We start from the raw sequence: 26,765 nt of genomic DNA, 5'->3' as shown, positions 1-26,765 counted from the left end.
TTTAACCCCTTACTCCTCTGTGAAATGTCAGGAGGAAGAATTAATTCCCCCAATTTTAAGTTATTCTGTCTTGTCCAGACTTTCCCGTGGCACCTTTCTGTGGGCAGCTTGGCAGCAGTCCAGGTGCCACAGTTCATTTGGCCTGTGATACAATAAATGTGCATTTCCTGAGGAATCAGCACGGTTTTCCTATTGCTGGAATTCCTAGCTTTCCTCAAAAGTTGAGTAACACTGCCTCTTCTGGGGTGCCACAGCAAACGTGGGAGGAGCAGCAGAGCAGGAGTCAGAGAGAGACATTCATTTTCTCATTGTTTTTGATTAATTAGTGCTTCCTGGAAAGAAGAAGGTATGGAACTGGTCTTCCTACCTGGAAGAGGAACAGATGCCAGCTGCTCCCCAAAAGCTGTTCAGAGAGGTTGGCAGCTTTTTTCTCTCTCTTGCTGTTTTTCTCGGGCAGCATCCCAGGATTACTGGCAGTCACAGGATCACTGGCTCGGTGGAGGTGGGACTGGAGACCACCCTTAAGCCAGCACTTGTATTTCTGAGTTGTTTTGGTAAAAGCAGGCAGTAAATGTTTGTTTTCTGCCCAGGGAAACAGGCATTTGTCCTGGGGGTCTGATCCCAAACCAGGGTGTAAAAAATGCTGGCTGAATCTCAGAAATAAGCAGCAAGGGTTTGGATCTGCTCTGCACCAGTGGGCTGTTGGATGGCTGGAGGGGGACAGACAGACAGACAGACAGACAGTCTGTCCCCTGTGCTGTGTGGCTGTCCAGAGCCCCCCCAGCCTGTGCCATCCCTTCCTGGCGCAGGAAATGCTGTGGGGCCGCTCAGGGAGTGCAGCTGAGCTCAGGAGGGAGGCTGGGGTTGTGTCAGTCTCCTGGAGCTGCCAGGGGCTGAGCTCAGCCTTGCTGATGCTGCCTCTGCACCCAGTTCAAATGCAGCTCCCAGGGAGCTCTTCAGAGCCCAGCGCTGTTGGTCCTTCCAGAGGCAGCTCAAAAGGAAGGTCTGGTCCTGCACTGGTCATTTGCAATCCCACTTCAGGGTGTTTCAACTGTTCCACTTGGATTAAGATAAATGGAAACCACAAATTCTGGAGTAACAGTGAAACTGGGCTGCAGATCAAGCCTGCCTTGTCCCTTCCACTGTGGGAAGATGACAAAGTTACCTTTGGGGAGTCTGGACTGACACAAAGTGACTGTGGCTTCTCCAGCTCTTTGATTCTGCATTGAGCTGAGAAGGGGATGCTTTTGTGTTTGAGAAGTCTCATTTCTGTGTCTGCTCAAAGATGTGTTTGTAGCTAATTGTAAGAGTTCAGTGTTTTTGAGAGATTAATTAGAATAACGAGTAAATATGATGGTGCTGTCACTGACCCCTGAGCCTGCACCTGTCCATTGGAGCCACAATAACTTGGGGTGGGATTTTCTTCTCTGAATTGAACATTGGAAGCCTGAAATACAAAAATTTGTAGCCTTAAGTATGCTTAATGACTGCTCTGCAATAGATTTTGTCTTTAGGAATTAAAACCAAATGTTTCTTCCCTCCTCACAGTATCAGTCATTCCCACAAGGCCGAAATGGATTTAAAGTTGGAATGAGATTGGAAGGGGTGGATCCTGAACACCCCTCTCGATTCTGTGTCCTCACAGTGGCTGAGGTAATTGCTCTCCTTGTCTTTGATTCCAAAAGTCCCATGTACATATATAATTCTTTTCAATAAAAGGTTGAAACATAAGAGTAATACTACTTTAGTTAGTTAATTAATAGTAGGAGTTCAAGGTGACACTGAAGGAATGGTGTTATGTGATTAAGGATCTTTGCCTGAAATCCTACTGGCAGATTTTTGGACTTGTAACTAAGAATAGCAAGCCTATTAATTGCCTGTAGTGAACAAGTATGAAAAAGAACAATGCCATGAATCCCTAAGACTTAGTAAATATAAACAAATCAGAATGCTTTATGCAGCTTCAGTTGTGTGAAATCTGGGTTGATCTGGTGTAGGCATAAAGGTTCTGAGGCTGCTTTTGTACCCCAGGAATGTGTGCATGGCATGGAGCAGGAGCTCAGGGAGGTTCCACTCCCAGTTCTATTTTCAGTTGTTTGGAGCAGGGAAAGAGGAGCGTGGAAAGTGGGAGAGCAAAGGAGTTAAAATACAACTAGAGTTTTTGAGGAATAAATGAGATCCTAAGTTACTTTCTCTGTAAGTACAAATACGAGGGAGTGTTTTATTATTCTCCTTTGTGACACTGGTGACAGTCAGAGCTTCTCTCTCTGTAGGTCCAGGGGTACAGGATGAGACTGCACTTCGATGGTTACCCAGAGTGCTACGACTTCTGGGCTAATGCTGATTCCTCAGACATCCATCCTGTGGGCTGGTGTGAAAAAACAAGCCATAAGCTGCTCCCTCCTAAAGGTATGACAGAAAATAGAGCTGTGTACAAGAAACCATAAATTCTACTAAGAACTGGATGTCCTGGCTCTGCATATTTCATTTTTAGTGTGGTTTCATCGTGCAACTCAATCTGAAGGACTGAAGGGGAGAGGTTTAACTAACACTGTGACACCCAAAAGAGCAGAATATCTTCTCTGTGATATTCCCAAAGACTGACATTGTTAGTTACGTTAGAATCTCTGGATTGGATGTCTCTCTGTGCTTCAGAACTTGCTTCTTTCCTGGGTTCAGTTCTTTCCTGCATTAAATTTCCTAGAAACATTTGAAGGTTGAGATTAATGATTAGCCATTATGGGGAAAAAGAGAGAGCTGATTTAGCTGAAATGCACAGCCCCTGGAGATCATAGCAGGGCAGTTATCATGCAAAGTTCATATTCTTTCCAGGCAATTTCCATTTCTGAAAAACCCACCAGAATGTACCAGGCAACAGACGTAAAACAATCTTTTTTTCTCTCTTCATAGGTTTCAAGGAGGGAGAATTTAATTGGACTTCCTATCTGAAGAACTGCAAAGCTCAAGCAGCTCCAAAAAGCCTTTTTAAGACCCTCAGCAGTGTAAGTGGTGATATGGAATAGAAGGGATTTCAATAGGTCTGGTGCTAAGTGAGTTTTGACCAGAATATTTATGTGATTTTAATATGCTAATGTCAGAGGTACAGCCAAGGTACAATCAGATGCAAACTAGTTCCTGCTATATTTTGTATTTAAGAAGGAAAACTAGTACAATTTTTATTCCTTTCCCCAGTCACTGACTTTCCAGAGAAAGAATTTGTATTTCCCTTCCTTCTTAATGCTGGAGGAAAAGATTTACTGAACCATTTATTAAATATATTACAACTGTCTGTTTTACTGTGCCCCTGCAGTCGAGATATTTGTGTCACTTCCCTCTAATTTAATAATTTCCAAAATAATTTCTGGTTTCCAGCAGCATGCTCATGTGTGCCGTGGGATTCATTATGGGGCTGTGGATCTTGAGCATTTGTCATCCTTCCCCAGTGGTGCTCTCTCAGTGGTTGTTTACCTCAGTTCCCGTGAAATCCTCCCTCCCATTTCATGTTCCTGGGATGACACAAAGCCCAGGGGCTGGTGGATTGGAAGCTGCACATGGACAGTCAGTGACTCCAGTGGCATCAGGGCCCAGCTCTGCCCTGATTCCCACTCAGTCTCGGTTTCCTTGAAGACTCTCCAGTAAAACAGGATGTGCAGTGCCCATTATCCTCAGCAAGTCACTGCAGGGTGTCTCAGCCTGGGAGTCTGCAGTGGTGGGTGTACCTGGAAATGCTGGTTTTTGATCCATACTAGCTCTTTTTTTAGTAATAGTAACAGTCATTGCCAGAACTTATGGAAATCCTGTCTGAAAACCTCTTGGCAGTCACTGTTTTGGTCCATGGGTTTTGGGATCAAAGGAGTTTATAAGGGAGATTTCAGTGGCTTGACCAAGAACGTGGCTGATTTCCATTTCCTGGTCCTGTTCCTCAGCCTGTCACACCTTCTGGCTTTCGTCTGGGAATGAAACTGGAAGCAGTGGACAAGAAGAACCCTTCACTGGTTTGTGTTGCCACCGTCACGGACATGGTGGAAAACCGGCTGCTGATCCATTTCGATAACTGGGATGAGAGCTATGACTACTGGTAAAGGTTTTATTTCTGATACATGTCTGCAGCTAGACTGTTTTAAATGCAGGTCCTAAAATTGGGATCTTATATCAGGTGTCAGGCATGTGAATAATTACTTGGGGTTTTCACCAAGAGCCAGTTGCCCACTAGTTCCCTTCCTGTTTGGGTGCTGGGCAGCTCAGTGCAGAGCTAGTGGAGGTGGCCTGAGCTGTCTGGGAAGCACTGGAGGTAGGAAAACTCCTTGTGGTGCCTGAAAGGGCTCCAGGAGAGTTGGAGATGGCTTTTGGACAAGGGGGGACAGAGGGACAGGACAAGAGGAATGGCTTCCCACTGCCAGAGGGCAGGGATGGATGGGGTCTTGGGAAGGAATTGTTCCCTGGGAGGGTGCCCAGAGCAGCTGGGGCTGTCCCTGCCATGGCAGGGGTGGAACTGGATGGGCTTTAACATCCCTTCCAACCAAAACATTGCAAGATTCACTTTGTATTTCCCTTTCTTTTGGGACAGCTTGAATGCCTTGAAAACCCAGTGTTACACATTCTAATGAGACAGTGCTTGTCTTCTACACCATGATCACACCCACTGAAAGCATCTGCTCACCCAGCAAAGGCCTATCAGACAGCATTTGAAATCCTGCCTTTCTTTTGGCTTTCCATCTGACTGGTGCCAACTTTCCCTCTTTGATTCAGGTGTGAAACGAGCAGCCCATATATCCGTCCTGTCGGCTACTGCCAAGAAACTGGAACCCCACTGACAACACCACCTGGTAGGTTACAAGTGAGACTTGCTTCCTGCCTCAGCCAAAGAACCTGCAAACTGTATCTTCCACATAATTACATATTCACAAGTTCCAGGCTCGCTTCAGAACTCTTCACTGCCTGAACAATATTATTGTTCCTGCTTTTTGCCACTGCAATTTATTTTGTTTCATAGTTCTTTGAAGAAATGGAATGGGGTTTGGTAATTTGTAATTGAATTTGATTTTAGAAGGGAAAAAGTGAGAAGGATTTCCAGCATTTCCTTCAAGGTGAGCTGGGAGAAAAAGGGATCTGTGTACCATGATTTCCTAGATGTAATTTCTGGAAATCACAGAATACTCTGGGTTGGAAAGACCCACAAGAATCATTAAGAGTCCAACCCTTAAGTGGATGGCCCATATGGGGATTGAACTACAGCCTTGGCAATGTTAGCACCACGCTCTAATGATTTCCTAGATGCAATTTTTGGAAATGAAGGAGAAACTGAATCCACATCTCTTTCTTCTGTACTGGAATTTGGTAAATGAAGAGAATGTTGGCAAATAAGAGAGGACAGAATGTACAGGGAAAACCATTGTTGTTTTCAGGCCTTGGAAGTGCTTGTTCACCTTAAAAATAGCAAACATAAAAAAAATTAAGCCTGACATTTGTCAAACTGACAGCCCTGGAGCAAGAGTTCCTGTATTTGCTGTGTTCCAGGTTCAGTGGAGCGGGAAGCACTGCCTGATCCCTCTGCACGGGTGGAATTGGCCTCAGTGTCTTTGCTGTAGATAGAGAAGGGGTTGTGAACATTCCCTCTCAGCAGCACCACATCTGTCCCTGCTCCTGGAAGGTTCAGCAGGGCTGGGCTCTACAGTTCTCTGCTCCTATCAGGATTTCTTGTTCCCCCAACAAAACCTGCAGCCAGTTCTGGTCTCCCTGCTGAGGGGCTTAAATGCAGCAGTTTGCAGACTGTGCTCTGCATTTAGCCATTGCACCCTCCTGCCAAAAGGAACCCATCCTGAAGGTAAAAATTACTGAAATAGGAAAAAAGTAGAGCAGTTTTCTTAAATGTAGTTGCCAGGGAGAGACATCCCACTGTTGTTAGAGGAGCACACCCATGGAGCCTTTTCTCTCCAGGATGCTGGGTTTACTCAGCTGGGTGAGCAGGCAGCAGGAGAGGAGAAGGTTCTACAGCCTTACAGGCACTCACACACAGAGCAGTTAATAAAACAGGAAATTAATGTAGTGATGCCATTGCACATCACAGAATCCTCTGACTATCTCATAATTGGAGTTTTCTCCAGAGAATAAGAACTGATTAAGCTGTGCAGAAATTAACTCTCCAGGGTTCAAGCCCAGTGTAAAACTGGGGAACTGGCAGAGCTGCTCTGGGTGCTGGAGGTGGTAGGTAGGAGCAAACAGGTCACTTTCCAGCACCATCCATTGTAAGTGCTAATTACAGTGTCACAGACCTGCCTTTTTGCTGTTTGTAACAGTAAATGTGGGGTTATTCTTACAGAAATGTTAATTCTGTTTTTCCAGGATACAGGGATTCCAAAGCCTTCTCATGGGAGAAATACCTGGAAGAAACTAATTCCCAAGCAGCCCCAGCAAGAGCGTTTAAACTGGTGGGTGAATCTCTGATTGTTCTTGCTCAGGTGCTGTTATCCACCCTTTTTATGCTAGAGACTTTATTTGAGCATGGTTCGCCTTGTCTGTGCCAGGAGGGTGAAACTGTGGTTTCTTTTAAGATCATCTCAGTACTGCTAAAACAAAAACACACTGCAAAATACAAAATCTACTTTTTCAATACTATGGAAAGCTGGCTTGGAAAGGATTTTTGACTAAATATCTTCAGTGGCTCCATTAGCAGGTTTAAAGGCAGAGCCTTCAGTCCACAGAGGTAACTGTGACTTCCAGAGTATGTGGGAAGAGCCTCACAGAGGGCACAGAGAGGAGGAGTGCAGTTACCTGGTGTCCCCTCTACATGAAGTTTTAAAAACCTTTCTAAAGTTCACCTTGCAGTTGTGCAAATCCATACTTCCCTGGCTGGTGAGGCTGGAGTTAAAGTAGGGAAGTTCATATCAAGGGTTTACATGTGCTGATAGAGATCTTAGTCCTCCTGGGGAGGGGCCAGCTGTGCCCTCCACAGAAATAAATGTATTAACAGATGAAGGAGCATCTCTGCCAAGCCCCTGGGTGCTCTCAGACCATCTTCCAGACTCAGTGTGAAGGTGCTTCTCTCAACCTTGTGATTGTGAGCTGTTGTTGTGAACAACAATTGTCCTGAAGGGTGGACTAAGCTTTTTTGAGCCACGCTCCTAAAATCCCAATAGTGCTGGAAAATGTGAACTCAAAGCTCCCAGCCAAGTCCTCTGTAAGATCTGCCATTGTAGCTTCTTCCTGTAGATTTTCAGGGTCTAAAGTGTGGTGAGAAATATCATCTGAACATAAGAGGGCTTTGCTGAGGACAGGGAGCCTGTTCAGTGCTGAGAACTCCCTTCTTTGGATGCTTCCAAAGTGAAGTGTCTTCCCAAGGAGGATGCAGCTGCCTTGTCTGCCTCCTTTCCTGTTTTCCAGGCATTTCTGCAGCCATTGTTCTGCTCCTGCAGGTATCAGGCTTTGAGAGAAGAGTAGAAGGACCAATTCTGGCTCTCATGAAACTCCTGAGTGCAAATTAGCATCTAAAAGTGTGTTTCAAAAATGAGACAGAGAAGAAAAGGTATTTGATATATCAGCAGTTAATAGAACTATTTCAAGATCAAACCTCTTTATTTTTCTGGCTTGGTTGGACTGAAGTGCAAATAAATGGTGAAGCTATTGATTTTTTAAAAATTATTATTATTATTCCAGCTAGCAATTACAGGAAATCAGTACATAAAAATGCAGGTTGAGAGCCAGAACAGGCATTTCTCACTGAATTAGCTTTTAACAATTTTAAAGAGCTGTCTTTACGTAGTCTGGAGACACAGGTCGTCAGTACAAATAGCAGATCTCGGGTCTGGATTTCTGCCCTCTCCACCCAAAAACTCAGGAGACAGCTCCAATGTAAGCATTGTTATTTCAGCCCATCCTCTTGGGCTTGCAATTCCAAAACATTCATAAACTACTGCCAGAAGGGCAGCAACCCTTCAGAAAGGCTTAAACAAAGAGCCTGGCTCCTCTTCTGGGCAGGATTTGGACCTTGAGCACTCAGCTCAAGCTTCAGGGAGCACAGACAAGGTTGGCTGGTTCAGTAAGATACTCTTGAAAATAAAAGCAGTTTAGATTCTCTGTTTTGTGGTGTGTCCAGTGTCTGACAGCCCACTGATAGATGTCTGTGTCCCTGTGAAATGATCAAAGAGGAACTTCAGGTGTGGAGTTAAACCCCTTAGCTCAGGAGTGCATCTCCTTCCTGCCCCAGCCATTGGCAGTAAAAAGGGTAAGGAAGACTGGGAGGGAAGAATGATTTTAATATTTCATTAACCTAAATAGTCAGGTTGGAAGAGAGGCTCAGTCCTCCTGGGAACTCTGATTTTAACCTCTTGGGAACTCTGATTTTAGCCTCTGAACAGTCTGCCATGTGGGATAACTCAAAGCTCCAAAGGCAGCTAGGGGTGGATGGAAACTGGAGCACATTTCATTCAGAGGAGGTGCCAGCTCTGAACTCCAAGGCTTGTTAGCATTCTGTTTACAATCCTCTCTTCCAGCGTCCTCCTCATGGATTCCAGGTTCATACGAAGTTAGAGGCTGTGGACAGACGAAATCCCATCCTGATAAGAGTGGCAACAATCGTTGACAAAGACAACCACCGGGTTAAGGTGAGACCTCGGTCCCAAGAGCAGAGCCTGTGCTGAGGACCCCGGGATGGGCAGCACAGGGGGAACATCCTTTCAGAACGAGGAGCAGCAAACAGCAGCAGCTGCTGAGGCCTCCAGCTGGAAATGCTTCCTGCTGCTTTGTTTTGCTGAAATCTGAAATTGGCCTGGTTGTTGTTAGTTGTTAGTGTTGTTAGTTACTGTTCTAATGTAACTGTTTTAAACCAACACTCCACAGTGTGATGTCCCATCTCTTGGCATTTTCCATGTGATCTCTGTGACTGGTGGCAGCAGGAGTGTTCTGCTGGGGAAGCTGCCTGACTGGAAAGGAAAACCCAAAGCAATTTAAACCCTGGTACATGTGGGAAGCAGTGTCATTCTCCAGTACAAATTTGTCACATAAAAGCATTTTAACCTAGTCTTTTCATGCAAATACATTGCCCAAATAATCTATTGTGCTTTGGCTTCTGAGGAACTAAGTATGAGCCAGTTAAAGTGGAGGCTGCACTGATGGAGACTCCGTGGCCACAGGTCTCCTTCCCAAAGGATGATTACATTGGCAGGAGTGGAGTTCACTCCCCATTATCTGCCTGATTCTGAGTCTCATTGCTGTGAACAAAAGCCAAGCTTTGCCAGTCTGTAGTGGCATGATACTCAATTTGTACATTGAAACTTTGCTGCATGAACAACCCAGTAGCCTTTAAACCCCAGTGCTCCTCAGTCTCTGTTAAGGTGACCTGGATCTGAGCTAATACCAGTCTCTTCATCCAGCAGAAAATTGCAGCTTGTTCACTGCAAAACTCACCAAACTTGTTGGCTTTTACAGTGTTTTGGGATCCACAGAAAACAAAACAAATAAGCATTTTTATTTACATAACTTTGGACTTTGTGTATTGGAGCACCCCACGGGCTGCAGGGTGACAGACTGCGTCTTCAGAACCTGGTTATTCTGTGAAACACAGATGCAGGAAAACAAAGAGTTAAACTGAGCACAGAGATGATTGTGCCTGACTGAAAGATTGATCTGAAAGAGTGAATGAATCAGCCCCAAGCTGAGCAAGGTGTAACAAAGGGGGAAGTTAACGTAAAAGCTGAGTCATGCCCTGAATTGTGTCTTTCCCTGACACTCCTGCTTCTTTCAGATACATTTTGATGGCTGGGACCATCACTACGATTTCTGGGTGGATGCAGACAGCCCTGACATCCATCCTGTGGGCTGGTGTGACAAAACTGGACACGCTCTGCAGGTCCCTCTAGGTAAATACAGGACATACTGTTGTTACACGGGTTATTTCCTAAGTGCAGTCTGCTCCTCAGGTGCAAATCTGTTCATCTTCCATTTTTTACTACTCTCAGGTGCTGAAGATCCAGAGGGAGCAGTGGGACAGGCGTGTCCTACTCCGGGGTGCCAGGGGATCGGGCACGTCCGGGGTCCCCGCTATGGAACACATTACACGTATGTGGATGAGTGCTGTTAAAAACAATATCAACAGCAACAAAAACAGCAACAACAACAACAACAATAATAATAATGCACCAAGCAATTGCACTGCACTGAAATGATCTCAGGGTGGTTACTCTGGAGATAGCTATAACTGCAATCGCAGCTCCCTCTTGTGTCTAAGCAGGCTGTTTGATCATAAATTCTTTTTATACCACTATAATCATGATGGCTGTAATGCAAACAGATTCATTCTCTCCAGTTTCTACATTCCAGCAGTACTAAAGGAGTTCTATTTGTGAAATAATATACCAAAGAACAACATGCAAGTAGACAGTTAAAGAGGAGAGGGCATGGATAGGATGTTAAAGTATAAGTGAGGAGAGGTTGCTCATGTTTTGTGCTCTGCCTTTTGATTTCCTGCTCTTGGAAGAGGAAGCTTTTTCTCAAGTAAATTATTTTAAGAGCGAGAAAACAATCTCAGGTGGGAGGTCAGAAGACCTGGTAGTTTATAATGTAGTAAAGTGCTTTGAATTTTTCAGACTGAAAGTTGCAGAACTCTGTTGATTCATGAAAAGTTGTTCTGATAAGCAGGTTACAGAGGATGAACCCTTCTTGTCCTCTGTGGTGGCTCTTTAACAACATGACTTTGGTTTTTAATCCTGCCATATAGTCCTCTGCTTTCTCACACTTAGAGCTGGGTAACAGCACCTCCTGAGAATGTGTGGCCCCTTTTTTTCTGGGTTTGTGATGGATTTCTCTGCCTGAGGTAGGGAAGACTGTATGACTGTAAAACTTTCATTGCCTTCTCTCTCTTTTGTTTCTGTCACAGCTTAGTTGGCTGCCCATACTCTGATGTGAACCTCAGCAGAGAAAACCTGTTACAGGACCGGCTGAGTGGGGAAAGACCTTCCCCTGGGAACAGCATGCAGAAAGCCAGGAGGCTGGAGACCCCTGGCCCATTGCTGGGAGCAGTGGAGTCTTCTCAGAGTGGCTCTTCACAATCCAGGTGGGCTGGATTTTACTCTTGGCCAGGTACTAGGGAGGAAAACCATTTACAAGGGTGAAAACCACCAGAACTGGCAGTGACGCAGCAGAGCATTGAGTTCATCTGTCTGTAATATTGGCCTGTGCCCCAGACACTCTTTACACAGAGCAGTGTACTTTTATACCCTCATATGCCTTAATAGGTTCCTTGATTCCTTAATCCTGGTGCTCTGGTCACATTCCAACAAAGGAAATTGCATTCTGTCTCCATAAATTTTTCCTTGCTGTTTCAATTTAAAATATGTTCTTTTCCTTCGTTTCCTGTCCTAAAACTGTCAAGCCAAGGTTATTTTGCACCATTAAACTGTAGCTGTGATCCACCCCAGTCGGCTGAGCACTGTGTGTATCACTTAGCAGCAAGCAAGCTGAGCACTCTTAGATACTTCATTTTCTTACCAGAAAATCTTGCAGCTGAGCAGCACTGAAGGAAACTGTGCCTTAGTTCTTGGAGTGCAGGAGTTGGTTAAGCCTGTCATGGGACAGACCAGGATATGAAGGATTTTTTTAAGATTGTTTTTAGTCTTCACAAATCCAGTCTCACTAGGGCAAACTCCAGCAACACTTCAGTTTTTTGTTATATGTGAAGGCTTATCTATATTTAAAAGTTCATCTGTTTGTTCAGATTTATAACATTTTCAAGATCTATTTGTCCAGGAAAAATGAATGAACGCTTCTTTCTCCTCCCTGGCCTTCATGGCCAAATTGCTTCCTCCCATGCCACAGCAATGCAGGCATCTTCATTCCCTAATTTCCACACCAAAACTGATTGCATTTCAGTGGCACTGCTGCCATAAAGCTCCCTTGGGAGACTTTGAATTCTCACGGAATATATGACATTTTAGAATTGTAATCTATTTCTTTTCTTCTAAGTATTTAATTTCCTGATAGTGGGAGGTCTGAATTCAGCCTGTAAATCTGGTGCTGTTTGTCCTCCCTTGGACAACTCTGTAGCTCAGTTGATGCATCAAACTTAGTCAGGAAACTCTTAAATGTTATCCAGAGGTATCAAGATTCAGAAATCTTAAATCTCTTGCTTTCATCATTACACAGTGGTTTCTTGTATCTGCTGGCATCAGAGGCTGGGTCCACAGAGGCAAATTTATTTCACATAAACTCTCTCAATCCTTGCACAAGAGGAACAAAGCACTTTCTACTCATGGAAGGGAGAGGAAAGTTCTGCCACAAGGTGGTGGTTGTTGCTCTCACTTGCCAGGAGCAGTCAGCTTTGCTCTCCTGTGGGAAAAGGGAACAGAGGATGTCAGCTCAGCTACTGTCATTTATCTGTCTTTTCAGAAAATCTGCACCAGACAGTGAAAAGTGGTGTCAAAGCAGCATCCACACTCCATCAGAGCAATCAGAAAACAGTCAGGAGAGAGGCTGGGGAGAGGAGGATTCCTCTGCAGACATCAAAGCCACACCAAAAATGTAAACAAAAGTTTTGTGATGTATTTTCATGCATTAACAGCTGTGTTTCTTGATGCTGCTGCTGCTGTATCTGAAATAAAGGTGTAAATAAAAAACTGCCCAGTTTGATCAGGGTTTTGCAGCAGAGTGTTTTAGCATGGCATGGTAAGTCTCCTCCCTTCCTCCTGTTGTTTTGGGCTCTCTCTTTCCTGTAGTAAACTCAGATCTGAGTTCTGGCCATTAATTTAATAGAACAGCCCTTAACTCAGAGAGAGGTCAGGGATGCATCTATTGCTTATTTTAAGAGGAAAAAAATTTTAATTTCTATAAATCCCATTAATCTTTGTATAGAGAAGAAATTTAATCCATTTTTGTATCTTCTGAAATGTTTTGTAATTGTTGCTTTCAGGCTTGGGTGCTCACATGCCTATATCAAGTTTCAGCTGGTGAAACAGGAAAACAATGGGAAAGGTTGGTTAAATTTTATTCTTTCTTTCTCTGTGTGTGCCTATCTCTGCAGTATCCTCACAGTCACGAGGAGCATTCCAAACTTCGCAGCTTTTTTTGTCTTTGATTCCACTGTCAAGAGAAAGCACATCCTGGAGATGATGGCAGTGGTAGTTTTTCTTCCTCTAAAATGAGAAGAAAGGGTGAAATTACTTAGAAGTGAAAGGTTTAATAATTTATAGAGTGGAGTCTTGTATTTATTAAGTGAGAAGGCAAGTTTGCACTGTTTTTTGTGCCACTGCAAACTCCTGTCTGGTGACAGGGGGTTCCCAAACAGTCTGTGACCAGTGTCAGGCTCTGACAGAGCCAGCACTGGGCTCAAGGGACACTTGCTCAAAACTTAGCAGATAGTTTAGGTTCCATCAACCCCTTTTTTTTAGACCCTCATGGGTATTCAGAAACATATTCTGAATCATTGGAGGACTTTTTAAAGGCTCTCTTAAGGATGAAAAAGAAAATGAAAAGCTAAACGGAGGAACAGTGAGGATTTTTTTCCTGGTACATGACAGGTTAAGTTTTCAGAGCAGCTTTCAGCTATCACTTTAGCAAACCATATGCTTAACTTTCAGATTTACTATAAAAAGCCATTTCAGAGAACGGAGCTGACCAGGCTTTTAGGAGGATTTAACATGGTAATAAGTCTCCAATCAAAAATAGCTAAGCAGACACAAACTGGGACAGGTGCCTGGATTTTTATTTTATATTTTTTTTAATACTCATTTTTACCTAGTGCTGAGTTCTGCAGTCAGAGCTGAGGATCTGCCAGCTCCATGCTGCAGTTGCAGCTGGCAGGGAAAGCTGCCCACCCTCCCTTCACATTCACCTTCCATGGAGTGATGGAAATCAGGGGAGGGAAATGCAATTATCCACTGACCTGCAATTTCACAATTACCCAGAGCTTTCCTCCCAGCTATGTTTAAACTATGAGATCACTGCTTCTTCGTCAGAGGGAAAGTCACTTGTCTAGGTCATGTTTTGGGTGCTTAGTCCAGCAGGGATTGGGGCTTAGTGGAGAAAAGGAATTGGTCTGAGATGGAAGCAGTGCCCAGCCAGCAGGGATGTGGCAGTGGGGGACACCTTGGGCACGAGTGGGACCTCCTGGAGCAGGAGGTGGGGACAAGACCAGCTGCTGTCTGTCCTCACCCCTGCAGTGGTGCAGCAGGGAGGGAGGGGGTGATTGCCCCCTCAGGAGCAGGTCCTGTGCCCTCTCATCACCAGGAACTCCTGAACTGAGCAGGTCTTACTCAGGCTTTATTTATCCTCCCCAGGCTTTATTTATCCTCCCTTGGTTTCATTATTAGAAATTTGATGTTATTTGATGCTATTTCATGAGCTTTAGGGATGTGGAGATGAGATGAGATGAGCTGAGGGGGCTCTGGGGCCAGGGGAGTGACTGTTCACTGGGACAGGTTTTACCCCCAGAGCTGCTTCCCCTTCGGCTGGGGGGAAGCTGACAAACTCTGGGAATCTGTCTTTTCTTTGTATTTCGGCCGTTTTCCTTTGTGCTTTCCACATAGTGACTGCTCACCCCTGCATCTTCCACCCCAGCCCACTGAGAGCTGCTGAGCAGGAGCAGCAGAGCAGCAGAGCAGAGGCAGCAGAGCAGCAGGAGCAGCAGGAGCAGCAGAGGCAGCAGAGCAGCGGCTGCTCCAGGCACACAGAGCTCTCCCAAGGGCTGGGATTAAGTGGGAATGCTGTGGGAATGGTGCTGGGCAGCCTGCAGGGGCTCAGGGGCAGCCCCCCGTGCCCTGTAAACCAGAGGAGTGCTCCCCAGCCTGCTGCCATCCTCTGCCTGGCCTCTTGTATAAGCAGCACGTCCCTGTAGGACCATGACTCTGCACTGCTCCAGTGATCTCATCAGGGAGGGGTAATTTCTTCCTCCCTTTTTTGCCTTGGTTTTCAAAGCTTCCATCACTTGACACATGAGGAGGGAGTTGATGTCTGGAGGTACCTTGAGCTCTCCTGGCCTGGAGTGTCCTGGGGAGCGAGCCCAGGCCGTGCTGGCAGCGCAGAGCTCTGGCTACAGCTGGGGCTGGAACGGTGCCATCAGTTCCCAGCCGAGGATGCTGTTACCAGAACTCCTCCACCTTGTCAATAAAACGCTGCAAACATCTTCTCTGTTAGCAGCATGACATCATTTTCCAGGGAAGAAGCTAACGATAAAGCCTCCAGCCTGGCAGTCTTATCTTTTTTTTCCCTTTCTCCAGCTCGGGAGGGTGGGGAGAACGCCCTGAGAGCTCCGTGTGCCACACAGTAGCTCTGCCTGGCTCTGCTTACCCTGTCTTACTGAACTCCAGGCTGTGACCCTTCCTTCTGCTTTCTTGTAGTTGCTCCTACTTGAAGCCTGGCTCTGACTTGTCTTGTTTCCTTTTCCAGGCCCTGATTTGGATCTCCAGCAGGCCCTCCACCAGTCTATCTTCATGCCTTCCCTGGCCTCTAACCCGACCCACCGCCTGCATCTCTTCTGGGAGCAGCACTGCAGGCTCCTGCCGGAGGTCTCGGGCCTGACAGCCAAACAAGTTGCCAAATGGACTGTGGAGGAGGTGAGTTACCTGTTCCCTGCTCTGCTCTCCAGGGCTGCAGGAATGTCAGAGCACTGCTCCTCTGAGTGCTAACTGGGAGACATCTTTTCTTCCCTCCCTCTCCTAGGCAGTGCTCTTGTGTTTGCTGTGCGTGCACCACAGCTGACTCAGCTGGAAGTTAGACCCAAGACCTTTTGTCAGGGAGGGGAAGGACCCCTGTTGACCCTCTGGTGTCCACAGCTTATTGCCCTCAACAGGATTCCCTCCCTCTCTCTGTTTGTTTTCCCCTCGATCTCTCAGTCCACAGGCCTGAAACATCATTCTGACAGCAGATTCCCTTTCTCTGGTCTCCCTCCCCCTCTCCTGTGACTTTGCTGCTGATTCACTTTTACAGTGCAGAGAATTCCAAACTGCACTGTGCATGCCCACTCCTGCTGCCTCTCCCTGCCTGATTCCTTGGGAACAGAACTGCCCACAGCCTGACCTGATTTCTGGCAGAGGTAGCTGTGCAGCTGGAGATGTGTCTCTGCAGCTTTTGAGATGTCTCCTGTAATTAGGTGGTGTGTGAAAAAGCCAGAGTGTTTTGTGTGCTGAGTAGTTGGTTTTTGCCTCAATGCCTTGGGCACAAATAATATTTCTCTCTGCACTTGGGAAGTGGTGACAATTTGGATCCTGGTGCTTAATTGCAGGGCATTTAATCCCAGAAAAATGTGCTGTAGTGTTGTGCTTGCAAGGATGCAGGGAATCTGCAAAGCAGGAAAAAAGTACTGCTGTTCATGATGCAGAGAGGATCTTCAGAGACTTTTAGAAAGTGCATTTTCCGTAAGTGCCTCTTAACATCAGATAAATCCAATCTTGACGTTGCTCTTCATGCTGGAGGAGTGGGAGTGCTAGAGTCTGGTGGGATTACAGTGATCTGGGAGATGGGAACCACAGCTGTTGGGAAAGGAATGGAACAATTAGTGGTGATGTTTTAAAACTTGGTCCTTTTTTTTGTTGAGTTGTGGTTTGGTGGTAGTGTTGGGTTTTGGTTGTGGGTTTTGTTTTTTTTTTTTCCTGTTTCAGAAAAATGTGTTAGAATTAAATTTATACCAAGGAGGAAAAAAATGTGTGAAAGATTTACTGTTCCTGTCCTTTTGAGAAAGCTTCCAATGATTTGTCCAAAAGGTCTTTTAGCAAATCAATAAAGTCAGAAGCAGATAATCCTCTGACATGATAATCAAAATCTCTTTCTTTTGGATAAAACAGGAGGATGCTTCATGGAAGTACAGTGTCAGGATCCAAGCCAAATAAAATTTGTCCTTTGCAGCTGACCTTTAAAGCAAGTGCTGGATAGATTTAACTGGGATATTAGTTTGATGACAGATGAGTGTGAGCAGGGACCACAGACATGGATGCAGGGCACTGGATATAGTGATTCAAACCCAGAATAAACTGAACTCTGCTGCAGCCTGAAACAACTGGGGAACTTTTGGCTGCTGGTGAATGGCACATTAAAAAGCTCAGTTGCAGCACAACAATGGACTGGCTGAAGTCATTACAGGTTTTATCTTGAATTTCAGCAAAGTGCGTCTGGTTTTGCAAATTATGTTCATCACAAATTCCCAGAGGAATCAATTTGTGCTCTCTCTGAGGATCAGCGTGTGCAGTGCAATGTAGCCACAGGTCTGGCAGCTGAAAGCAGCAGGACTTGCTGTGTTTTAGGGAGCCCAAAGTGCATTTGGCCTGTCAGCATTTGGGCTCCCAACATCCTCCTGCAGGGCAAACATCTTCCCATTTGCCTTTGGGTTGTGCTTTGAACTCTGCTGCACAAAGGAGTCCATTCTGCTGATGTGAAACAGGAGTGATGGGGGTGTAAAATTCTCCTTTGGTTTCAGGCTCAAGAGCTGGTTTTTATTTTATAAAACCCACATTCAGATCTAAAACATTGCTGTAATTCTCTGCTGGATGAGAACAGCTGAAATGGCAGAGCAGCAGCAGTATTTAGGGGCCCTCAAGCTAAGAAAGTTGTGGTAGCACTGAGCAGTCACTAAGAGTAGTTACTTTAATGCAGCTTAGGTATTTATTGAAAGCTTCCTGTCATGTTTTCAGAGCATATTGACTCATAGAAGAACATTGCAGATGTATTGTTCATTAGTTAATCCTGCTTCAAGTGCTAATAGCGGGGTGGGGAGAAGAGGACTGTCCTTGTGCCAAGTGTGAGTGGGTTTGTAAATCCCAGTTAACCCAGTTAACCTCTCTGTGGCCTCAGAGGGGCTCAGTCCTGCAGCAGCTGTGGAAGGGTTGTGGTGTGGGGCTGCTTTGTCACCACAGGCCCTCAGTCCTGTGCTGATCCCGGTGTGTCTGCCACACAGCAGCGCCTTCCAGAGGGGCTGCATCCAGTTTCCAGGGTGTTCTCAGGAAAAGCCCCTTTTCAAGCCCTTTCCCTTCACCAGTGTCTGCTTTGGGAGTGTAAGCAGACAGGTTTGAGCCATGGATGGTTACAGCAGGAAGGGCCAGCAGACTTTTACCTCCTCATAGACAAGCTCTGATCCCACTGAGATATTGCCAACCTGTCCAACACCTGTCCCACCCACACTTTGAGCCCCCCCAGTCTCAGCCTTTCCCAGGGCCCAAGGCTTCCCTGCCACCATTGTGGGGTTGTGTTGTTTTCCTGTGGTGTTTTGTTCTTGTGCTCCCAAGCCTTCCTCATCCCTCAGCTGCCCCATCTGGTGACAGCCAGGCAGGTCCCTGTGGTCAGTGGTACCCAGGGTCTGTCTCGTGTCCTGAGGACCTTCTCTCCCATTTCCTCCTCTTGCATCTTCCTTCCCTCTCTGTTCCCTGTTCCTGGTAAGCCCCAGGGCTGCTGTTTGTGTCCCTACAAAGGACTGTGGGGCAGATCAGGTCTCTCACTCTGTGTTGGTGACAGTGGCCAGCAGCAGTTGTGCAGGGAAGGCTACAGGAGCAGGGCAAGCCCAGGTCATTCCCTGGAGGTGTCTGCCAGCCTCAGTGCCACAGACACTAAAGAGCACTCAGCTCTTGCCCCAGGGGTCCAACTGTCTTTTAAATTCTGGAAGGAGCCGGGCCTGGCAGAAGGATTTTCATTTGTGTTTTAATTATTAGCAGATGGGGGGGACTCAAAAGGAAAGTAGTATTTTGTTATTGGTTACTAATAGGAGTTTATACTTCTGCAGAAGAAAATTTGGAGTCACTGCCCAACAGAGATGTGGATTTCAGGAGTTCCCTTTAAGATGGAGCAGAAGAGGAGGATGAAGGAGAGGGAGACTGTGCTTTCAGGTTACATAACAGAAACCACAGGAGTCAGAGCTGCTCCTGCCACGGCAGAGCAAACCTGGAGGGCACTCTGAGAGCCCCATTCCTGCCTGGCTAGAACTGGGGGGAGGGAATGACTCCAAGTCTAGTGGTGGGATAATCTGGAAGTACAGGGACGTGATTTAGGACAGAGTTTGACAATAACGAGTTGAAGGGAGCCTGGATCTGACAGTGACCCCTCCCAACTGCTTGTTTGTGCACAGGGAAGAAATGTCACATCTGCAACAACTCACATGGTTATGCCTCATGAAGCAGAGCTGCTCCTGCAAGGGAGCATCCAATTAACAGGAGATGTTTGATCTGATTATGCCTCAATATACAAATCTCCTGTGAACCAGTGAAGCTGCAGCTGGAGAAGACAATGCACATCAAGCCGTCCTCGACTGCACACAGGACTGCTCCTCACACTCCTTGCTGTTATATAATGCAACCCAGGGCTGCTTGCATGCCTCCAGGGAGATTATTCCAAATGTTAACAGATTCCTTGCTTAGAAAGGTTTTCCCTAATGTGAAATGTAAAATTAACTTTTACTTGTTTAATCCTCTTGATTCCGTGGATCCTGTGCACCCAGTGCAGATTAAATGAAACCAAAACTCCTTTCCTTCCCAGCTCTTCTGCCTTTGCATGTTGGTAAAGCAGCAGTGCTCATTCAGTTGGTTTATCTTGTCTCTTTCAGGCATGTAATCTTGGGAAATTGTCTAAATACTTTCTTCTTGTTTTACTTTCCAACAGTACTGTAAAGAAAGTGAAGTTGTGAGTGAATTTAAAGTAGTCTAAGCCATATACAGCTTTTAATCTGGAAAAATAATGTTGATGCTGTGAGGAGCTTTTAGAGGAGTGGAGAAGCTGGATTCTTACAGGGAGAGAAATGGTCAAATGGCAATAAGGGCAGTTATTGGTGGTAACCAAAATAGGCAAAGGAGTTTCAGCAACAGCCCAGCAATGTTTTCCATCTATATCCTTCATTAATGTGAGAGGTTTGAGTATTAAAGTTTAAAAAATTCTTGCATAGAGAAGTCTCATACAGAAGTAAGAGGATTTTTCTTGATGGTGTCTCACTTTAATTGTCTGTGTTTCTTTCTCTCACATGCAATTGAAGGTGGTGAGCTTTATCCAGCGTTTACCTGGCTGCAAAGAACAAGCCTCTGTGTTCAGGGAAGAGGTAAGGGGGGTGTGCCCAGCCCCTGGAATTATGGCAGAGAGCTCAGACCTCCTCAGCCATGTCATCACAGCAGTGCCATTTAGGAGGCAGCCTCAGCATGGAGCTGAGTTCCACCATGGCTAATTGCATCCTGCTGCTTTAAATTTCCCCTGCAGCTCCAATCACGGAGCTTATGCTTAACATCCTGTCTTGGACCGTTGTGCCATGGGCTTGGCACTGCTCTGAAGTTGCCCTGTTGGAATGGTTAGTGAGGATCTCATCTGCTGCCTCTAATGAGGACATGTCCCTGCTTCTCTTGGGGAGCCTGGAAGGTGCAGGGTTTCCCAGGAATCAAGTGGGAATCATCCCTTGGGCTGGGGTGAGAGCAGGAGGGGAACCTTGCTTTTCAAAAAGCAGAGCTTGGGAAGTCAGAGCATGTCCTGTGTTAGGTGGAACAAGATGAGCTTTAAGATTCCTTCCAAGTGAAACCATCCCATGGTTCTGTGATTCTGTCCTTGCAGCTCTCCTGTGTGGCTGTGAGAGCTCCAGGGAAGGGCTGGAGCCACTGCAGTCGCTCGGTGGCAGTGAGTGGAAAGGGCAGGTCTGTAATCACTGGCTGCTACAGAGCTGGCTCCCTTTCAGGGGGAATCTGCAGAGCATTTCATGGGTTTATGTATCTGTGTTTTGTTTTCCCTTGTTTTAAAAACTCTGCAGACACACACAAAATAGGAAGCAAGAGAAACAGAGGCTTGCAAAAAGCACTGTCCACAATGTGACAATACAGTAGAATACTCACGAACTGCATAGAGTGGGAATAGTGAAATTTGTTCAAATGAACCCATCTTTCACTGTAGCTGAGTGTAAAAGGGAATTCTAGGGAAGGTGTATTCAAAGGTGAGAGGTACCAGCAAATCTCCTAATAAATCCAACCATTCTCCATGTATTTTATTTCTTCTGGTCCTGAACACAGCGACTGCTTTCTTATTCCAAGAGTGCCATAGCCACAGTCAGTTCTAATCCTTATTTTCTGCAGCCTCAACCTGTGATTCCCTGCACCACACTTCGAGGGACTTGTGTTGTTTTTCCAGTTTATGCTCAATCCTCACTGTCAGTTTGAAATTAAAACCCTTTTAGCAGTTTGGCTTTGGCCAGAATACAGGTGTGAGTGACAGGAGAGCTGAACTCCCACACACTGTCCAGGATCAGCCTCCAAGTGCTCCCTGTCCAGGATAAATAAATCCCTTGCAGACTTCCCTTGGTGGGGGGCTGGAGGGGGATAAGTTGCTGCTTACATTAGGAGCAAAGAGAACAAATTGTGCACAGGATTCTAAAACCCATCCAAATAAGATGGAACAAAGAAATTAATAATAAAGCACCGACTTGCTTCTAGGTCCAGTTCAGGGCAGGACGGTTTATAATAAGCAAGTGTGAGGCAATGCAGTGAAAATGAAGCAGAGGGATAAATAATACTGGACACAAAACCATTTTGAAATGTAGGACTGTTTTCCAGCAGTTTTCTGCTCCTCTTGACTCTGTTATTTAATTTAAACAGCACAGTCCCATTTGTTTCAAGCTATTTTTAATACATTCATTGCAGCAGTGTAGACTTGAGGCAGCTTGAAAATAAGATTCAGGGATATGGCGTGGCCATATGTGGACTGGGAGCACTGCTGTCATTCCCAGTGGAGGAATTAACTTCCCAGTTACTCCCAGTTACTTAAGTGGCAGGTTGAGTAACTTGCCAAGGGTCTCTTGTCTGGTGAGATGGGGGAAAACCAAATCTCCTGGCTCCCAGCTCTTTGCTTTAATTATGTGTTCTCTGAGTTTACTCAGTGTTTCCTCTTGCACCAGGCATTGCCATCCGAATATATTCTAGTTGGGAAGACTACAAAAATATCAGAACTGTAATTCTGATTGGGCTGAGTGTCCAGTGCTGTGTGCTGCACTGGTGAGCATCAAATAAGAGGAGGAGACACTGTCAGTCTCTGTAAATGGACTTTAATGGAATAACTTAGGGAGACACATATTGTTTGTCTTTGTCCATTAATCTTTGGCTTCATCCCTGCAGCATTTGGGGTTTATAATAATTATATCTGTGTTGTCTCTGTGGATGTTCTTGCTGGAGTGAATTTTTAACCTTTTCCAGAAAGAGTGTGTCATGATTTCACTCGCTGCTACCTACAGCATTCTGGATTTGCACACGGGAGTATGTTCATCACTTGCTTAATTTGCATCTAATCAAATATATCTCCTTGTTGATGGATTAGGAGACTGTGTTTTTCCAGCCATATTGCATCTTCACTATGCCTTAGTCTGTATAACATCTGGAACCATGGAATGGTTTGAGTTGAAAGGCCCTTAAAGCTCATCTCATTCTACCTCTGCCATGGGCAGGACACCTGGAGCTTCTCCATTCCTGGGAAAGCGCTGTGAGACGAGCTCTGTGTCCCTTGGGAAGGGACATCATGGAGTGTAGGGGCCAGAACTAGGCAGGAATCCCAGAATGACCAGAAGTGGGAATCCTGCCTGGCTCTTGGTGATTAATTCCTGTCCTGTTCGTGTTCCAACCTCCAGCAGATTGACGGAGAGGCCTTCCTGCTCCTCAAGCAGAATGACATTGTTAAAATCCTCAGCATCAAGCTGGGCCCTGCCCTCAAGATATACAATGCCATCCTCATGTTCAAGTCTGCAGAAGACAACTGAGAGGAGGCCTTTGGCAGAGCCAGCAGGAATAAACCGGGAATGGATCTTCAGCTGTGAGCATTACAACACACCGGACAGGTGGATGGGGACTCGGATGTATTTTAAGTAGAACTTAGTAAAAATGGTTTAAGGTTATAAAAATCCTGCCACAGTCTGGAATATGGGGCAGCTTCACTTCCAAGAAGACGATATTATTATATTTTGTAATTGAATTTGGTTTTGATATATCAATCTCTTTTTGAGATCGAGAAGAAACCTCCAGTTCTAAGGGGAATCCAGGGTAGCAGTGGTGGAGCTGCAGGAGCAAGAAGAAAGTTTTGAGTAAAACTGGCTTTGTGTCTAGTGATAGTGCCTGAAAGACTGACTGATCACGAGCGAGATTAATGTGTTCTGTGTAATAAAAGAGAGAGGAAAAAGATGTACTTCAAAACAACTCCCCCATATCCTTCACTGCTGTGACTCAGGAGCTGACCTTTTCAGGACTGATTGTTAAATTCCACTTTTTCCTGCTGATCCTGGTTGTTGTGGTACCCTTGGCTCCTGGGCTGCTTGCACCCTGGCAGGAAGGGAGCATGGGCAGAGGGTTTCCATCAGGGATGGCTTGCAAAATGTCCTCATTCCTGTCATTCCCTGTCAGGAGGCAGGGGCAGTGCAGGTGGCTTTGGGCAGGCAAAGATCCCATAAGGTTATCTGCTGCTGAGACAAAGAGATCTATTTTAGCTGTAATTCTCCCATCAGTGCTTTTTGTGCAGCTGCTTCTGGGCCAGGAACATCTTCTGGCAAAATGGCACAACCAGGAGCACTTGGGGATTGGTGTGTGTTTGTTCTTGACTTCTCCACTGTCAGCCAAGCCCTAGGAACAGGAGTTGGAAAGCCAGCAGTGTGTGTGTGTGTGTAAACAGATTGCCTAGAAACAAATGGCTTTTCTTTTGAACCATCCAAACTGATGAATGTGAAGTGCTTTGGCCTTCTCCCCCTGAGGTGCTGTGCCAGAGATGGAGGGCGAGGCAGCAGCTCCTCTGCCTCTGGGAGGGGGGCAGGCATAGCACACAGGGGGTGAGATTGGAGAGGAGTCAGGATCTGAACAGCAAAACTGGGGAACAGTTATTTCCCAAAAGAGAGAGAGCTGCTGTGTGGGGAGAAGGGAGAGGAGCCTGTGCTCTCCTGGCTGGAGCACGGCTGCTTCCTGCTCCAGCAGAGCCAGTTTGAGGAGAATGCCCATGGACATCCTGGCTGGATGCCTGGGGGTTTCCACATGGGTACTTCCCAAGCTGTTGTCTCCTCCTGGACGCCCTGGCAGATGCAGGGTCCTGCTGGGTGGGCTCTGTTTGCTGTTCCCACTTACTGCTGCAGCACCAGCTCGTGGCTCCCTGGCCACTCTGGTGGCTGCTCCAGAACCTCCTCAGCCCAGGCAGCCCTTGCAGCCCCTCATCTGCAGCTGCCAGTCTGAATCCTGTGTGTGGAGCCCTGGGGAGCCCTGGGGAGCCCTGGGGAGCACTGGGTGTGTGAGCTGGAGCTGCCACAGGCGGGTTCTGCCCGGCTGTGTGGGTGTCTCAGGGCACTGCATGGTGATGTGATCCATCCTCAGGCACCCCAAGCTGCCTTGGCATCTCTGCAGCAGCGTGGCTCCCCAGGAGCTGCTGGGAACAGAGCGAACACGCTGTCCATGACTGTGTGCTGACACAAGGAACACACTTGTTCCCCCTTCCTGCATCACCCACGTCCTTTGTCCCATCCTTCTGCTGCTGACAAGGTTTTGGTGACTTGTCTGAAGCAGAAGGTTCCTTAAAATTGTAAATAGAATCCACACCACTGAAGCCATTCAGTCCTGGAATAATATTTAGAGCAGCTAGTTTTTTGGGTTATTTTTTCAATAAGAATGTAAGGAGTTTAAGCCTTCACAGAGAAGACACAGGTTTGGTGGGATATTTACCATTAAATATCAGCCAGGCAGCGGCAGGGGAGAAATTTATTGCAGTATTAGGGAGTAGGCAAGGGTGAATTTAGTTTATTAAAATACATTTTTAGTATGATAACCAGGATATTCACCAAAGAGTCACATTCCTTTATCCTGCTCTGCACATCCAGCATTAGGACTTGAATTGTAAGTGGCATGTCCTGTCCTCTGACAGAACTCGCCTTCTGGGCAAAGCAAAATTGTTTCTTGACAACTGGAACAGAGGATCCAGGGCTGGGCTGTTTATTCCTGGCTCTCCACTGACTTGTGAAATAATCCTGAGCCCTTCCTCGCCCCAGTTTCCACCCAGCCAGGTGGGGCAAGTGCAATTTTGCTTTTTTCTTGTTTCAAGCAAGCAGGTCCTGCCAGATTTTCTGTTTTACCTCCTTCATTTGGGAGCCTGAGTTGGGGGACAGCAGATTGCCTCTAGCAATAAACCAAGATATAATATTAATTCCATTTCTTTTACTATATATAGATGGAGGATGAAGAGAATTGGTTAAACAAGCAATGAGATTCTAGTCAGTGAAATTATTCAAACAGAAGAGAAATCTTTAATCCTTGGGGCTTCCGAGCCAGCTGGATCAAAGAGGAAAATGTGTGCTTGGAGGTTGTTCAGTGACAGCCAGCACAGGGCTTTCAGCAGGGGGGAAGGAGGAACCTTTTAGGGATGGAAGAAGGAGGAATGTGCTTCTTGTGCCTTTTTTGTAATCTGATAATTGTCTTTGCAGAGCAAGCAAGAATGTGCACACATCTATTACTCACTCCTTTCCCAAATATAGCTGTATTCCAATAAAATCCAGCAACTTCACAGGATAAAAAGAGTTCCAGTGTCTTCACTGGACACATTTAAAACTCCCTGATATTTACAAGGTAGAAAAAAACCTAAACCAGCCCATCCTTTAGCCCCATAACTCCGGAATTCATCAGTTGTGTCAGGGGGTGCTGCTGCCCAGTGTGTCCCGGTGAGTTGTTCCTGCTGCCTGTCCAAGCTCTGCTCTGCTGTGGCCTCTGCAGAGGCCTTTGGTTATCTGATGCCTTCTGTAATTTGAAATGTGCACTTTGAAGCAAAAATCCAAAAGTTGTGGCTCTGTGGGGAGCAAAACTGAAGCTGATTAATGCCAGCTGGGACTGGGAGGATTTGGAGTGTGCTGGATGTCAATAGGAACCAGTTGTTGGCCCAGCTGAACCCAGTTACCAGTTCTGATATGTTCCTTAGCAGCAATTGAGAGCTGTGACAAGTTCCCATGGGCCAGCAGTCCAATTGGGAATTTCCAGTTCTCAAAAATGTTACTCCTGGCTGTGTTTTTGTTCCTTTATCACTGTTTTTGAAATTCAAAGCAATCAATTTTTTTTCTCCTTTTCTCTTTTTCTCCTCGGCTGGGAGTCCTGTTAAATTTTCTCTTTGCCATCACCAACAATCATCCTCGTAATGCAGCAGCAGCAAATTTCAGCTCTGGGTAATGAATCACAGGAAAGTTGGACAGGAGCGTTTGGCATCACCAAGAGCAAAACTCAGCAGCCAAAGGAAAAGCCCAACACTCACCCAGGGATAAGCCAGCTCAGCTGTGTAAGAGTTCCTGCCTGCTACCTTTGTGCCCTGCTTAGGGATTTGTACCACAGAGACCTTTAAAGTTTTTGACATTCCCCTCAATATGTGATGAGGCAGCTTATTTTGGAGATTCCTGTTACTTGAACTGGAAGCACATGCAGGGGAAGGGAGCAGGGGCTCGGCTCAGCCTCAGAAATTTCTGCCTTTTTAAACCAAATACTCGAGCTTTTCGACACTAGCCATGACCTTGCACTCCACCAATGCTTTCCTCTGGAAATGTGAATAAAATTAATATACGTTCACACCTGCTTTGTTTCTTCTGTGTGTGGGGCTGACCTCAGCAGTGCTCAGGGAGACAGAGCTGGGCTGGCACTGGGAGGGCTTGGTCATCACATGGTTGTCCTTGTCCCGAGACCTAAACCTGGCAGTCACAGCACAAGGCAGCATCTTCATTTTTGTCTTTTTTTGTCTATGTTTTATCTCTGTACTCGAGCTCTCCCTGATGTGTTCACAGGACAGCACTGACTGCTGCAGCTGTGCCTGATCCCCAGTTCCTCACTTTCCTCTGCTGCTGCCAGGTT

The 26,765-nt window shown here is 46.1% G+C and overlaps 1 protein-coding gene across 17 annotated transcripts in view; it reads left to right on the top strand.

Moving 5' to 3' along the window:
* The window catches only part of LOC131587894 (lethal(3)malignant brain tumor-like protein 3), a 32,532-nt gene extending 6,046 nt beyond the window's left edge, over window positions 1-26,486 (top strand). For 15 of the 17 annotated variants that reach the window (XM_058856215.1, XM_058856210.1, XM_058856221.1 and 12 more), the window contains 16 exons: window positions 327-415; window positions 1,549-1,653; window positions 2,274-2,409; window positions 2,911-3,002; window positions 3,927-4,078; window positions 4,750-4,826; window positions 6,343-6,428; window positions 8,490-8,600; window positions 9,740-9,854; window positions 9,954-10,053; window positions 10,871-11,047; window positions 12,379-12,510; window positions 12,899-12,960; window positions 15,373-15,539; window positions 19,931-19,993; window positions 22,547-26,486. In XM_058856215.1, the coding sequence (XP_058712198.1) occupies window positions 327-415; window positions 1,549-1,653; window positions 2,274-2,409; window positions 2,911-3,002; window positions 3,927-4,078; window positions 4,750-4,826; window positions 6,343-6,428; window positions 8,490-8,600; window positions 9,740-9,854; window positions 9,954-10,053; window positions 10,871-11,047; window positions 12,379-12,510; window positions 12,899-12,960; window positions 15,373-15,539; window positions 19,931-19,993; window positions 22,547-22,675 (1,793 nt within the window). In that variant the 3' untranslated portion in view covers window positions 22,676-26,486. The remainder of the gene's footprint in view (window positions 1-326; window positions 416-1,548; window positions 1,654-2,273; window positions 2,410-2,910; window positions 3,003-3,926; window positions 4,079-4,749; window positions 4,827-6,342; window positions 6,429-8,489; window positions 8,601-9,739; window positions 9,855-9,953; window positions 10,054-10,870; window positions 11,048-12,378; window positions 12,511-12,898; window positions 12,961-15,372; window positions 15,540-19,930; window positions 19,994-22,546) is intronic. The other 2 variants (XM_058856214.1, XM_058856226.1) reach the window with 2 other exon arrangements.
* The last annotated feature ends 279 nt before the right edge of the window (window positions 26,487-26,765 follow it).

Source organism: Poecile atricapillus, chromosome 24 (genome assembly GCF_030490865.1).
Source record: "Poecile atricapillus isolate bPoeAtr1 chromosome 24, bPoeAtr1.hap1, whole genome shotgun sequence".
In the NCBI taxonomy this organism is placed as follows: Eukaryota; Metazoa; Chordata; class Aves; order Passeriformes; family Paridae; genus Poecile; species Poecile atricapillus.
The sequence above is the reverse complement of the archived record's forward strand: the minus strand, read 5'-3'. Positions and strand labels throughout refer to the sequence as shown.